We start from the raw sequence: 14,165 nt of genomic DNA, 5'->3' as shown, positions 1-14,165 counted from the left end.
ACCGGAAGCGTGGGATCAGGCCTCTCTATTATCATTACCGTTCCAAGTCCAGAGCGCCAGTGGCAAAATGAATGCCCTGCTGACCTGCTCAGCATGTCCCGTCCCGTCTTCCAGGCTATTCAGGCATCCCGTAGCTGCCGCTCGTAGGACGGGCTTGTGGAGCGCGGAGTCTCCAAGGTGCTTCAGACAGATTAGCAACAAGTTGATGGGGCTACGTTGGACAGCCAATGAGCAGCCGCGTTGACATGGCAACGTCGTAACCCCTGCGGCTATGTTTACGCCCAACGGATCGAGGTAGCCACTAGCCAATCAGCACCCCACACCTTTGCCCGCCTTGCTGAACACCACCAAACACAGAGAGTTCCCATATCTGAGCCTCCAGGCCATCCCGCTTCGCTCCTCCAACTTGCCGTCCTTCACAACAGTGAAATCTCCATTCCATCGCGAACCACCACTTCACCCGGACGCTATTCGCCCTCGACTGATCCGGGCTGCTCAATCGTGCCACAGGCACAACAAGCAATCGTCAGGCATCTGCCCACAGTGCCCCGCGCAAGGGCGCGCAAACCAAGAGATGGCGACCGAGCAGACGGTAAGTCAGCTGTCGACTCCCTGGCAAACTTATGGCCCGATGAAGCACTTGCTGACGAGGAGACCTTGCAGGTCACGCAGCCGCTGCGCATTTCAAAGACACCCACGCCATCGCCCACCAAGGGGTCCTTGCCGAGGCCCTTGTCTGAGATTCCAGTCACAGAGATGCGACGCAACTCACCAAGCTTCCACCAGTCACCAAACAAGGTACTTTATATGTCTTACAGGTCTCTTGTTTGTAAAGTTGGACATGGCTGACACTTATCGTCCTAGAAATTGGCACTCCATACAGACTCATCCCCATTCCAGTCGTCACCTCTGGATGGCACCACCTCACCACGATTATTCTGGCAGAACCGCCACGCCACCAGCACCAACACGGAGAATGATCTTTACGGAGGGCGCAGTGGCTCTCCTTCCCCCACACGCCGCTCCTCTATTGAGCGCTTGCAGAAAGCTTCCCGTGTCAAGAACAGCACCATGTTCGCTCGCGAGCAAAAGCAAGAGTACGATCCTACCCGTGTCCTGACCGTCGAGCGGCCCCTTGCCAAGGTGCAGGGCAACACGTTCGGGAGCACTGGTAGCCCCTTTCGTCCTGGCCATGGCCGGAGCGAGAGCACACCCACAATCCCGCTTTTCAGCCCGACCAAGTCATCGACTTCTTCGACTGCCATGGCTGAGCCACGCACCCCAAGCAAAGATCAGGCCTCCCCCATGAAATCATCGCTCGCTTCAGCCCGATTCCGAGGAAGCCACAACTCCGAGCATACCGAGGCCTCTGTTGATGACTCTTTTGATGAACACGAACTGCCAGCGGGCAAGTCACTGCACCGTCATGCCAAATCCGTCACATTTGATGCAGCACCTCCACAGATCAATGAGTATGAAATGGCAACTCCAGACATCTCCTCAATTGGAAGCAATTCCAGGGAGGGTAGTTATGAGTCTTTCGACGACGATGAGGATGATGAGTATCGTCACTATGCAGGAGGTTCTCACGACCTGCAGGATGACAGCTTCGATGCCTCACTTGAGGACACCGACAAAACACCTGTGGTCGGGCCAGATGACTGGAGACAAGACCTTGATCATCGTTTCGAAAGCAGCCCAATGCCGGAGGGTAATCCCTCTCCGGCTGCCACAGCTAGACCTCCCCATGCTCGCAGCAACTCTGCTACTTCCAGCGCAGAGCACAGGCCCCTTCCTCCCCTGCCAGGCACAAGTCCCTTGGGCAGTCAATCACAAGGTCTTGCTTCTACTGCAGAGCGCATGCTGGGCTCACAAGGCTCTCCAAGGACCCTGCCATCGCCCCCGGCTGCTGCGGCCAGCAAGTCTGAGATCCAGAATATCGGGCATGGAAAGATGTCGCTTGAGGAGCGGCTCAAACTCATGATGCTCTCAGATGAAACCAGTCCTAAGACTGTAGACCAGTCTGCTAAGTCTCTGGCGGAGCAGCAGCAAAGGGAGCGTCGCATGAGACGCGCCGGAGCTCGCGATAGGCTCGCGAGTCCCACTCCCGAGCGTGAAACGTCCACGCCAGTGCTGAGCGCACATGAAGCAGAGGAGGCAGATGATACCCTGGGAGATTTGTCGGCTTTCGACATCGACTATCAGCTTCCGAGCATCTCAAGACAGTCGATTTTGAATCGAGTCAACGGCAACAGTGATTACAACTTTGGTACACCTGCACCAGATTCGAGCCCAGCTCGCAACACGGCTTATGATCCCGACGTTCCAATCGCCAGCATAGAAGAGTCGATCTTGGAGAACGAAACTGTCGCGGATGATGAGAGCGTCGTCATCCATCCCGTTCAATATGAACCATCTGAACTCTCTGACATGTACGAGCATTCAGAAGACGACGAAGTGTCTTCCATGGACGACAGTTTCGACGACGATGACAGCGACAGCCACTACTCCGATGACGCAGAACCTGGAAGAACTGCTGCAAAGGATGAGGACTCTGCCTCGACGCCACGCGCTGGAACACCAACTGAACAGCGTGTTGTGACAAACTTCAGTGCTTCGCTACCGCAGGTGAATAGCCATAGCTCTCGAGACTCTGACTTCAGCCGCAGCTTCCAAACATACATGCTGCCTAAAGCCAAAGACGCCGATGCCGTTACGCACCAGGAGACACACAGATCTCCCGATGACAAGGAGCATCACAAGCGACCCAGAACCCCAGAGAAGATTGTCTCGAAGCCGGAGTATGACGGTACTGGTTGGGGAGAACCTGAAGAAGATGAGGAGCTGGGCACGCCAGAGTCCGTCATCCATCATCCCGTCTCGGAGGATGAAGATGACTACACCGTGGATGAGATTGACGAGCCGGTTGAGTCCCCTGCCGTCCCCGAAGAAATGGCCACCATCAAGGCCTCCGGATCAAAGCTCAAGACTCGTCCTTCGGCAACTCCCGCTGATCTGGCAGCAATGAGAGAACAGCGACGAATCGTAAGCAGAGAAGTACCTGGTGTCCCGCCAGTTCCAGAAAAGCATCGCGCCCGCCTGTCGCGGGACTTTGGCCCAGACCGCCTAGGTCAATCTACAGGCAGCGATTTCCTCGAGCGACATCCCAGCTTCAAGAAGAGCAGTCTTACTTTGGATCTGGATCTCGGTCTCAGCCTGGATCAAGATTTTGATCGAGTTATCGAAGCACAAAAGGTTGGACATACCCCTACTTCACCGGAACAGGTTCTGTATCAACTGAGTACAGGCACGGGACAAGCGACCAGTGGTTGTGACCATGCCTCTCCGGTTCATACTGATTACCGCGCTATCTGGCTTTCATCTACTGTTGATGCTAACATATCCGTTCGCAAACAGCGAGGTTATCTGATGCGCCAGAACACGAAGCTTGTTGCTGCTAGTGATCGGCCACTCAGTGGTGGTGACCCTGATGCTGTCAGGAATGGCACGCGATCTGCCGGCAACTCGCCCGTCAAGCAACAGCGTCCTCAGTCATGGACTGTCGAGCCATGGAACGGTAAAGTTCGTCATAGCATCAAAAGACGTCATGGTCCGAGTCTGAGTGGACCCGTGCCCCCTTTGCCTGGTCAAGAGAGCAATGCTGTCGCTATCAGCACTGTAAAGGAGGAGACACCAGAGTCTGCTATTGAAGAGTCTGGTGAGCGTGGTAGACTATTCGTGAAGGTCATGGGCGTTAAGGATCTCGATTTACCCCTGCCAAAGAGTAAGAACGTTCATATCTCCCATGATTTCGTCATTATTTACTTACGAAGTCTTGCTATCAGATGAGCGGACCTGGTTTAGTCTGACTCTAGACAACGGAGTTCACTGTGTCACCACAGCTTGGTTGGAGCTTGCCCGCAATGCACCAATCGGACAGGAGTTCGAACTCGTTGTTCCGAACGACCTTGAGTTTCAGCTCACACTGAACGTCAAACTCGAGAAGCCTGAACCACAGCAGTTGCCTGTCTCTCCTAGCAAAGTATCCCGTCCCAAGCCTTCGACCTTTTCTAGGGTCTTCGCAAGCCCGAAAAAGCGCAAGGAGATGGAAGCACGTATGAAGGCCGAAGAGGAGGCTTTCGCGCTAGCTCAACGTGAAGCTGCCGTCAGACAGCGAAAGACTGCCCCCACGGCCTGGGATCTTCTCTCACCAATCGCAGCAGAAGACGGTAGCTTCGCACGATCATATGTGTGTCTTAAGGAACATGAGTCGCGCTGCTACGGCAGACCTTATATGGCTGAGATTGCCGCCTTTAACGAGTGGGCTACTGAGGACGCAAACTTCGCGAGCAGCGTCAAGAGCAAGAGAAACGACGCCAGCAACTCCGTTGTCCGCAAGGCGCCCTACAAAATCGGCAAGCTTGAAGTTCAGCTCCTCTTTGTGCCAAGACCCAAGGGTGCAACTGATGATGATATGCCCAAGAGTATGAACTCATGCATCCGGGAGCTCAAAGCCAGTGAGGAGAGACTACGAAGGAATTGGGAAGGACCCTTGAGCCAACAAGGTGGCGATTGCCCTGTAAGTTGTCCCTACACGAGCGATCATCATCGTGCGCACCGTTTACTGACGCGTTCTATGCAGTATTGGCGTCGTCGTTACTTCAAGTTGGTTGGAACGAAATTGACCGCTTACCACGAGGCGACTCGCCAGCCACGTGCCACGATTAATTTGGCGAACTGCAAACGCCTCATCGATGACCGCCGTCAGCTCATGAATCCTGAAACCACTGGCAAGGGTGGCCGTCGTCGGCGTTCTGCGTTTGCCGAGGAAGAAGAAGGCTACATGTTTGTTGAGGAAGGTTTCCGCATCCGCTTCAATAACGGCGAGCTCATCGACTTCTACGCTGACACGCCAGAGGACAAAGAAGGTTGGATGAAAGTCCTTGGAGACATCATCGGCCGTGGTGGTAGTGATGACGATGATGGATCCGTGAGCAGCCGCAGGAAGTGGTGTGATCTCGTTCTCAAGCGGGAAGAGTCGCTGCGGAAGCGCGCTGAAGGCAAACGTGTCCATTCCAGGACCAAGAGCATGATCATCTGATCAAACCGCGTCTTGACCTGTGCTCCGTACCAGCAGGGTCAACACTTTTTGACCCTGCTGGTACGGAGCCACGCGGGAAGGTGCAGTTACGAGCCATGATATGATTGACGTTCTTCGACAATGCTTCACGATGCTCATGGCTCCCGGTCACTTTTTCCCTTCACCTCACAGGCTGTGTTGAGGCTAGACCTCCAACAGCATTCCATGAGTGGGCCAGGACTCCTTGAAGTGGCGGCTCTGCTCTTGTCTGGTCACAAGAGGGACTTCGTATGCTTATGATTGTAGGCAGCGTGTTGCTTGCTTGCCACGTTCACTGCTTGTGTTTTCTCGCAATGGCACATTCACATCACTGGAGTTGCAGCCTTTGTACGGAGTTGGTTATGCCGAAAGGGATGCACATCGGGGCTGAGCCAAAATGGTTGATTTTGATTGCGTGTTTGCTTTCTGGGATTCGGGGAGTTTGGGGGCTCGTTCTGGATTCTTCTAGTCATTATGCCTCAGCAACTGCCTGAGGCCAATGGTGTGTAGTATTTAATGCCTTCTCACAGAATTTTGCGTGTTGTTCTGAAGTATGATGCGGACCTTGTGAAGACGAAGGTCATATACACGCCTCCCAGCACCCAGGCTACCCGCGACGCTTCTTGTCTCGGCCTGCCACTTACCTAGTCGAGACCGGATATCTACATACATACCTAGGTATCCAGGTAGCTATGTAGGCGTATCCATCCGGATGTGCATCATTGTGCAAGGATGGTATAGACTGTGGATTGGCGATAATGCTTTCACCGAGCTGCAACGCCCGAGCCATCCCAAAGAGTGCGCGTATAGCAGGCAGTCCTGAAGTCCTTGCGCGAGGGGGGAAGGAAGCACGGTAGAAATAAGAATTGGCAAGCATGAAGCAGTGGGGGCAGGACCAGAGCCTTTGAAAACAATGCAGATGCCACATATTCTGTGTCATTTTGTGAGTAGTTTTAGTGCCCGCGCAAGTGCCTGCAAAAGATGCCCATGATGATTGAAACGCCTGCTTCCCGTTCACCTTGAGAAGTCTTTTTCCTGAGATGCCACCGCCCAGACTCTGTTGGATGCCAGGCCACCGCTGCCATTCCGAAGAGTCTACGTGCTGGCAAGTCGTGTAAGTATTGCAGCCGCACTCATTTGGTCTTTTGCTTCTTGGCAGGCTTCTCATCCTCGTCCTCATCGTCCAACATGTCTTCGTCGTCGTCGTCATCGCCGCCGTCCCCTTCTACGTCACTTTCACCGCTGCCACTACCAGAGGACTCGTGATTCGAGTCATACTCCTCCGCGACATCGCTCTCACTATCTGCCTTGAAGTCTTCGTCTACGCTCTCCTCGTCCTCGTCAGCGGATCCGCGATCGGCACCATTTGGCGCCTCCTCCTCTGAATCGTCCATCATGGCTTCCTCCCGGAGCGCCTGCTTGAGCAATGTAGCGTCCTCGTCGATCTCGTTCTTAACACGCAGACCCTTGAGTTTGAAGAAGTCCTCGAGGCCCTTCAGGTCTTCTCTATTAATGTTGCTGAACTGATGAGTGGGACCTCCGGTCTTCATATGCACGGCAATGTCAAAGGTGGAGAGAGCCGAAACTGCTCCACTGACACGAGAGAAGGTTATCGAAGAAGTCTGCTCGTATGATACGTAGGTGGCAGGCTTGGGAACGAACATGAAGGCCTTCTCGAGGCAGTAGAGGAAGCCCTCGGCTGCCTTGATTGCGCACTTGATGCCATACTGACCACGGTGGGTGATGAAGTCTTTGGCCGGTGACGTGATCTTCTTGTTGGCAAGTCCCTTGAAGATGTAGGTGATGACTTGGTGGAGTGGCTGTTCATAGTGTGCCTGCACTTTGCTCTGATACTTTTCCTTGAGCTCTTCCTCCGTAAGATTGAGATCGATGGTCACCTCCTCATCCTTCTTGCACTGCATGACCAAGAAAGGATACCGCGTTTGACCTTGTCGGAGTGGTGGGTCCAATCCGATACAGAGCATGCAATGCAGGTCATCCGGCTTGGGCAGGACCATGAACTTCTTGACGTGCTCGTATTGGATCTTGTAGTCGTACGTCTTGCCACGCAGCCGGAACGAGCTATCGTACATATCGATATCGAAACGACCTCTGCAGCACGAGATCCAGTATCAGTACATGGCCACAATGGTCTTTCCGGGGGAGATATTGATGGGCATACCTGGGCGTGAGATGAAGGACTTCAAGAAATGTGGCAATGGCGTCACCCGCGGTTTCGCCAATCTCGGCCTTATCAATCAGGGTCTCGTAGAAAAGAGTGGCAGCGTTCTTCTCCTCCTCTCCGGCATCGCTACCAGCATCTTCTCCCTCCGTTTCCTTGCGGGTGGCTGTGCCGGGAATGTAAAAGCGCATTTCTACAAGCTGATCCTTTCCACCACCAGACTTCTTGCCGCGACCACGGGCACCGCCGAGATGGCCATTAGTGCCGGTATCGTCCTCGTTGGAGGCTTCGAACTCGACAGAGACCTCGTTGCGACCGGCAAGGTTTGTGTTTGCGATTTCGGAGTAGGGTATCTCGAAGGCCGGCTTGTTCTGGACGTTGAAGACGAGCTCTGCCTTTGAAAATTCGGACTTGCCCCAGTTCCAGCCGCGGAGGGCGTGCTCCTTGGGGTCCAGGTTGATGCTGTACCAGTTCTTGAAGATCTTGACGAGGCGCTCAAGGTCCTCCTGCTGGAAGCCGTCGAGGTGAACGACCTCGGAGGAACGCTTGAGGACCTTTACCTCATAGCCCTTTGAGGCGCGACTCCACTGGGCGCTGGCTATGTCGCCGCTGTCCAGAGTCCAGGTGTTACCACCGCCAGAGGGCTTCCAACCCAGACCATTCTCGGCGAAGCGACATTTGCCGGACTCCTTGGAGAGGTCGAGGAAGATGTTGTCGAAGGTCTCACTAGCGGTGCGCATGAAATGTTAGAGGAAGGGACCCGGTATACAGGCAGGCTGGCAGGCTGGCGAGGGGGGGCTGAAAGACTCACAAGGCCGACATGATGACGCGGACGGCAGCGCGATCAGGAAGGAGACCTTTGAGGTGGTGGTGAGGGCGCGATGAGGAGGGCGGATGTGGATGGACAATCAGGGAGAGAGCTTGCGGGTCGAAAATGTTGGCTGCGACCTTGGTTGATTTGCCTTCTGGGCAATCCAGAGAGCTGCAGCGCTGGGGGCTGGCGCGCGCGATGGACGCGACTGGCGTAAATGGGCACCGCCGGGGTGGGTGTGGGTGCCTGAGCTCAAGTCAATGCACCTAAGGTACGTACTTAGGTAACAGTACGCACCAGCCAGCACCACTTTGCCAGCTTGGACGCAACTTTCCAAGAGCTAATTACAATTGGGTGATGACTTGCCTCCCCAGGCCTCTGTAAGATAAACAAACAGTAGCAGTGGCAGATTTACCTAGGCCCAGGCTGACGGACGCATCGCGATAGCTAACAAGACTGGAAGTCTGCGGTTGTCTTGAATGTACCACAAGGTACTTACGCTTAGGTCTCTTGAGGTAACCTTGGTCTTTGCTACATGAATTAGATGGATGCTCCCGAGCACTGCGGCGCCATGTCTGGGCCCGGCCCCAGTCCAGACCAACTGCGAGCTGTGACGGGAGGAGAGACCCACCGGCACTCTATCCGCATCTGCACCTCGTCATCTCCTGGCTTGTCTCCGTCGCAGAGCTGCCAAGGTTGCCTGCGCAGCTGCCTCCGCCCTCACGAGACATCTGCACCAACTTTGCGACTTCTTCCATCTGCCTGCCACCCGCCATCCCTCAGTCTCCTCTTTGCAAACCCTCCTGCCTCCTGTGCTCGACCAAAAGTGCTCAAATCATGGCTGGTCGCTTCGTGCGCTCATCCAAGTACCGTACGCATACCTCTCCTTGCCTGCGCCAATGCTCTCAGCTGACCAGCCGGTCGCAAGCGAGCCCAAGCCTGCTCACGTTTGTGCTAACATCTCCTGTGCTTCTCAGGTCATGTATTTGGCAAGCCGACCAGGAAAGAATTCTGCTATGACAACCTGCGTGTCAGTCGCAATGCTTGGGACACCAACTTGATCAAGGTTCGCTCTCATACCCCCTCATCCGGCCCTCGTCCGGCCCTCGCCCCCTTTTCTCATGGTGCGATTGTGCCTGCGCAAAGCTCTCCCAAGCTGATGATCCTGCGCCCCCATCCTACAGGCCAACCCGGAATTCCTCTCGGTCAATTGGGAAGCCAGTGGTGGTGGCGCCTTTGCCGTCATCCCCCTTTCTGAGCGCGGCAAGATCCCCGACCAAGTGCCTCTTTTCCGCGGCCATACCGCCGTCGTCACCGACACCGATTGGAACCCTTTCAACGATCACATCGTCGCATCGGCCTCTGATGATGGCAAAGTCATGATCTGGCAGGTGCCTCAGGGCTTCAGCCTCTTCACCGACGCAGAGGAGCCCGCTGATGTCAGCCCCATTGCGAAGCTCACAGGCCATACGAGAAAGGTTGGCCAGGTCCTCTTCAACCCGGCTGCCGACAACATCCTCGCTTCCGCCTCAGGAGATCTCAGCATAAAGCTGTGGGATATTACGGCCGGCTCCGCTCCTCTCGCCTTAAAGCACTCTGACATTGTGCAAAGTCTCTCGTGGAATGCGAGCGGCTCCCTGCTCGTAACGACCTCTCGCGACAAGAAGCTGCGCGTTTGGGATGTTCGGCAACAGAGACCGGCTCACGAGGGTCCAGGCCATGAGGGTGCCAAGAACAGTCGTGTTGTTTGGCTTGGCGAGCAGAACCGCTTCGCCACCACAGGTTTCTCGAAAATGAGCGATCGTCAGTTGGCCTTGTGGGAGCCTGGCAACAACTCTCCTGTCGGCGGATTCACCACCCTTGATAGCATCTCGGGTGTCTGCATGCCTTTTTGGGGTTCGTCAATCTAGCCAGCCTTCCCGCGTGACTTCCATTCTGTCGAATGCTAACAAGTTATGACCATGTCAGATGACAGCTGCAACTGTCTTTATCTCGCCGGAAAGGGGTAAGTGCATGGCGGCACACTAGTCAACTGAATGAGTTGAGCACTGACAGGGTTTTAGTGATGGCAACATCCGTTACTTCGAGTACGAGAATGACAAATTCGAGTTCTTGTCAGAGTATAAGTCCGTGGACCCGCAGCGTGGGGTGGCATTCCTGCCCAAACGTGCAGTCAATGTAAGCTTCGGTACTCTGTGCGTCTATCAACCCGGTCAAGCGCTAACTTTCGTTCACTAGGTACACGAAAATGAGGTTATGAGGGCCTTCAAGACCGTGAACGACTCATACATCGAGCCGATTTCATTCACGGTGCCCCGTCGCGCGGAAACCTTCCAGTCGGACATTTTTCCCCCCGCCACTGGCGGCAAGGCTGCCCTCAGCGCGGATGAGTGGTTTGGTGGAAAGTCAGCCCTGCCTCCAAAGATTGACTTTGAAAGTATCTATGAAGGCAATGCTCCTGTCGAGGTTGCCTCTGATTACAAACCACCGGCCGCGGCTGTTGCTCCCACCCCGGCACCAGTCGAGAAACCTACCCCAGCCAAGGCACCAGAACCTGTATCGAGCCCCGCGGTGTCTCGCGGGCCAACCCCTTCGTACAAGGACCAGAATCGTTCTATGGCAGCAATGGCCGACAAGTTCAATGATGAGGACGATGGATCCGATAACGAGTCGTCGAGTTTTGAAGAGGTCTCCAAGCCTACTCCACGCGGTTCTCGGCCTGTGGCTTCTCAGCCTGCTCCTACTAGGACATCCACCGCGCAGTCACCTAAACCGGCCAGCCAGGTCAAATCTACCGGGCTTGATGAGCGCGCTCCTGCGCCGATTCCAACTGCGGTGGCGACAGGTAGCGGTCTCGCTGCAGCCAAGACTTCAGACTCCGGCGTAGAGGGGAGCTTGGAGCAGATCAAAGAGATTCTGGAGCAACAGACTAGGCTGATCACTTCGCTGACCAGCGAGGTCGAAAGCCTCAAGAAGCGCCTGGGTTCGGGTTCGCAGGACCAGAGCGAGCGCATCCGTCAGCTCGAGTTGGAGTTGGAATCGTTGCGATGAATGCTCCGCACACTGGGCACAGGAAGTACCATTTGATACGTGGACTTGATTGCCTGCTCAGATGTTGGTTAGCTTCAATACGTCTTTAGGGGTGGAGGCCTGCTTTGCGAGATCTAGGGTGATTCAAAAGTTTTTGTTGGACAGCATGCACGCTTGTTGGTAAGGGCACTGGGGGCAAAACCAACCCTCGCTTATTTAAAGTGTCGTAGTCCTGGCTCTCGTATAGATATGAAGCGTTGCTGCCGGGCAGCTTTGTGAATCATGTTTTGTCTTTATACAATTTGGTCTCGCTTCTATCTCTCGGTATGCGATTTCAAAATGTCTGCTCCTTGCTCCTGTTCACGGTTCCACCGTACACAGTCTTCGTATTTGACGCCATTGCCGCCAAAGCAGTCCAGAGCACTCCCGATAGTTAGATCGACCTTGCCAGCACTGATTTTCTTAACAAGCTCAAGGTCGTCCAGGTTGCGGCCACCTCCAGCGTACGTCACAGGTATAGAACACCACTCGGCCAACCTCTGGACGAGTGACTCGTCGATGCCGCGCTGCAGCCCTTCGTTGTCCGCTGCATGAATGAGGAATTCTGAGCAGTAAGGTTCGAGCAATTTGATTGACTCTGGTGGGTATTGTGAGCACGATACAAAATTAGACATGTCCAAGAAATAAACACAACAACAGTGAGATGCGGATAAGCACCGGGAGACCGACCTTGATTGACCTCCATGTCGGTTATGGTCTGCCACTTGTTCATAGCGACGAACCAGCAGTCGTCGCCTTTACGGCGGCAGCTGAGGTCGATGACGAGCTTGGTGGTGTCGCCACCGAGAGCATCAACGACACTGTCGAGACGCTCCTGGCTGAATGTGCCGTTTGGAAAGAGGAACGAAGTTATGATGACTTTTGATGCGCCACGACTGATCCAGAGGGCGGCATTGTCGGATGTGATTCCGCCGCCGACCTGGAGATGTCCTGGCCATGTCGCAAGTGCCTCGACCGCGGCATCGTTGTTGCCCGGGCCGAGCATGATGACGTGAGCGCCCTCGAGGGCACTATCGCGGTAGAGGGCGGCATAGTAGGATGCCGGATTGGGTGACACATAGTTTGTCTGCAGTTGTGCCGTCTGGCTATCGAGGGTGCCGCCCACAATCTGCTTGACCCGCCCAGCGTGCAGGTCGATGCACGGCCGGAAGCGCGTCATGATGTCGTTGGTTCTGGGCGTCTTCTTCGCGTGGCACCGCGAGTCAACTATCCCGTAACATGTACACAGAGCAAAGACCGGCGGGGGAACGGAGGTCAGGTCGGCGTCGCGGGGTCGGTCCGGACCTGCTGCCCGGCCTGGGACGAGACGAGGCAGGCGTGACGCAAGGGTCCGGCCGAATCGATGCTCCACTCAAAATTTTGGCCGCTCGCAGCTTCAACCTGCGCAAGCGCATTCTTTGGTTTCTCCCCTCCGTCATCGTAATTCACTGGTCGACACGGCGCCCAACATTTTCGAGAGACAATCGCTCCTGCCACACGCAACCAATCGACCTGGAAACATGAGCGCCTCAGTCCTAGGCAAGCGCAAGGCCCGGACACCGCACACGGCGGCTAGCGACCAGTCAGACAGCGGCCAAACGCAGCCTGTGCGCGATGCGCAAGCGATCTTTCAACGCTATTTTGAGGCCCAATTCAAGCCCTTGGAAGGGACCGCGGCAGGCCAAAGTCTCACGTCAGGGACGGTCATAGAGGACATGGACACGGATAGCGATGACGACGATGGCGGCGACCACGAAGCTAATCGGCGAGACAATGGAGCACATAGCGATGACGACGATGAAGACGAACGAGGCTCATGGTCAGGCGTATCTGACTTGGAGCAGGACGACACAACACCCAAGGTCGAAGTCGTATCACACGTCGAGCCGTCATCTTCCACTTTAGCATCCACTTTAGCCGACAGTCTCAGCGCAAAGAAGGCACGAAAGGCTCTCCTATCCTCAAAAGTGCCATCAGCCATGACAACCACATCGACCTCTACATCGCTACCGAGCAAGAAGTCCAAGTCTACGGCGACGGAGGAGGACGCGCCCACATTACTGAAAAACGACCTCGAGCTACAACGCCTCCTCTCCGAATCACACCTCTTCAACCCGTCCAAAGTCGGCACATTGTCCAACACAGTCACCCACCACCGCTCTCATGATGGCAACATCGAGCATGTCGGCAGAAATCGCTTGCTCGCCACCGATCTTCGCATGGCTGCTCTGGGGTCCAAGACGAGCATTTATGCCCAGGCCAAGATGCCAATGTCCCACCGCAAAGGCATCAACGCGGCCGCCATCAGCCGTGAGAACAAGCGCCGCCGCGAGGCCCGCGAGAATGGCATCATCCTTGAACGACCGAGCGGTAACACTGATGCTCTAAAGGCCTACACTCGTGCCGCCGGCATCGTCAAGAACAAGAACTCTAGGACGGCCCAGGGGCGAGGAAACAAAAAGTCTGGCACGAAGGATATCGACGCACCCGCTGTGGGCAGGCTGCGCGATGGCATGCTGAAGCTTAGTAAGAAGGACATTCATGATATACAGAGCAGTGGCGAGCGCAGATCAACTGGCAAAGGTCGCAAAGGCAAAAGAAGGTAGACGAGTCTCCGCGGCAAGACATTGCAATATTACGCACCGAGCATGCGACCAGAACTCGCTGGCGACTTTCGCTACAACTATGCTCTTCACTTTCACGTGCATGGATGCGACTTGAATAAAGCCAGCAATCTCACCCAAGATGTGTCTCTGAGTGGCGTGGGTCGACAACCTGCCAGTCAATGTCTTCAAAGCAGACAAAAGGCGCCACTATTTGGAAAGTATGCACGATAGAAGAGTGGCCACAGAGCAACAGCGAGCATCTTAAATAAATTTCTCAAAATTCCAAATCGCTCTTTTAGTTCCGTTCAAATCGTACCCATCCGCTTTCTCTGGTACTCAGCTAGAGCCTTTTCTTTCTCAGGCTGCTGGGTTGCATCC

General features: G+C 55.0%; 5 protein-coding genes across 5 annotated transcripts; 3 read left to right on the top strand and 2 right to left on the bottom strand.

Annotated features, from left to right (window-relative positions):
* Positions 1 to 574: 574 nt before the first annotated feature.
* On the top strand, positions 575 to 5,101 carry B0I36DRAFT_359674 (cell division protein anillin-domain-containing protein; the record flags this gene model as incomplete). Its single annotated transcript, XM_046158175.1, has 6 exons — positions 575 to 592; positions 664 to 798; positions 865 to 3,285; positions 3,418 to 3,784; positions 3,846 to 4,579; positions 4,643 to 5,101. 6 exons carry the CDS (start codon positions 575 to 577, stop codon positions 5,099 to 5,101), a joined length of 4,134 nt encoding a protein of 1,377 aa, XP_046017183.1.
* A 1,151-nt stretch (positions 5,102 to 6,252) lies between these two features.
* Positions 6,253 to 8,123, bottom strand: B0I36DRAFT_372261 (POB3-like protein; the record flags this gene model as incomplete). Its single annotated transcript, XM_046160099.1, has 3 exons — positions 6,253 to 7,231; positions 7,302 to 8,027; positions 8,113 to 8,123. The coding sequence occupies 3 exons, from the start codon at positions 8,121 to 8,123 to the stop codon at positions 6,253 to 6,255; spliced, it is 1,716 nt and encodes a 571-aa protein (XP_046017182.1).
* A 605-nt stretch (positions 8,124 to 8,728) lies between these two features.
* On the top strand, positions 8,729 to 11,412 carry B0I36DRAFT_315415 (actin binding protein-like protein). Its single transcript, XM_046152878.1, has 6 exons — positions 8,729 to 8,983; positions 9,090 to 9,178; positions 9,297 to 10,008; positions 10,081 to 10,117; positions 10,176 to 10,290; positions 10,351 to 11,412. The coding sequence occupies exons 1-6, from the start codon at positions 8,950 to 8,952 to the stop codon at positions 11,161 to 11,163; spliced, it is 1,800 nt and encodes a 599-aa protein (XP_046017181.1). The 5' UTR covers positions 8,729 to 8,949; the 3' UTR covers positions 11,164 to 11,412.
* A 44-nt stretch (positions 11,413 to 11,456) lies between these two features.
* On the bottom strand, positions 11,457 to 12,361 carry B0I36DRAFT_235841 (phosphoribosylformimino-5-aminoimidazole carboxamide ribotide isomerase; the record flags this gene model as incomplete). The annotated part of the gene is made up of 2 exons (XM_046149428.1): positions 11,457 to 11,779; positions 11,872 to 12,361. The coding sequence occupies 2 exons, from the start codon at positions 12,359 to 12,361 to the stop codon at positions 11,457 to 11,459; spliced, it is 813 nt and encodes a 270-aa protein (XP_046017180.1).
* Positions 12,362 to 12,579: 218 nt separating this feature from the next.
* B0I36DRAFT_315411 (uncharacterized protein) lies at positions 12,580 to 14,080 on the top strand. The gene has a single exon (XM_046152877.1). The coding sequence runs from the start codon at positions 12,702 to 12,704 to the stop codon at positions 13,785 to 13,787; it is 1,086 nt and encodes a 361-aa protein (XP_046017179.1). The 5' UTR covers positions 12,580 to 12,701; the 3' UTR covers positions 13,788 to 14,080.
* The last annotated feature ends 85 nt before the right edge of the window (positions 14,081 to 14,165 follow it).

This window comes from Microdochium trichocladiopsis (assembly GCF_020744255.1).
Source record: "Microdochium trichocladiopsis strain MPI-CAGE-CH-0230 chromosome Unknown B0I36scaffold_2, whole genome shotgun sequence".
Taxonomy (NCBI): Eukaryota; Fungi; Ascomycota; class Sordariomycetes; order Xylariales; family Microdochiaceae; genus Microdochium; species Microdochium trichocladiopsis.
This window is presented reverse-complemented; position numbering and strand designations above follow the sequence as displayed.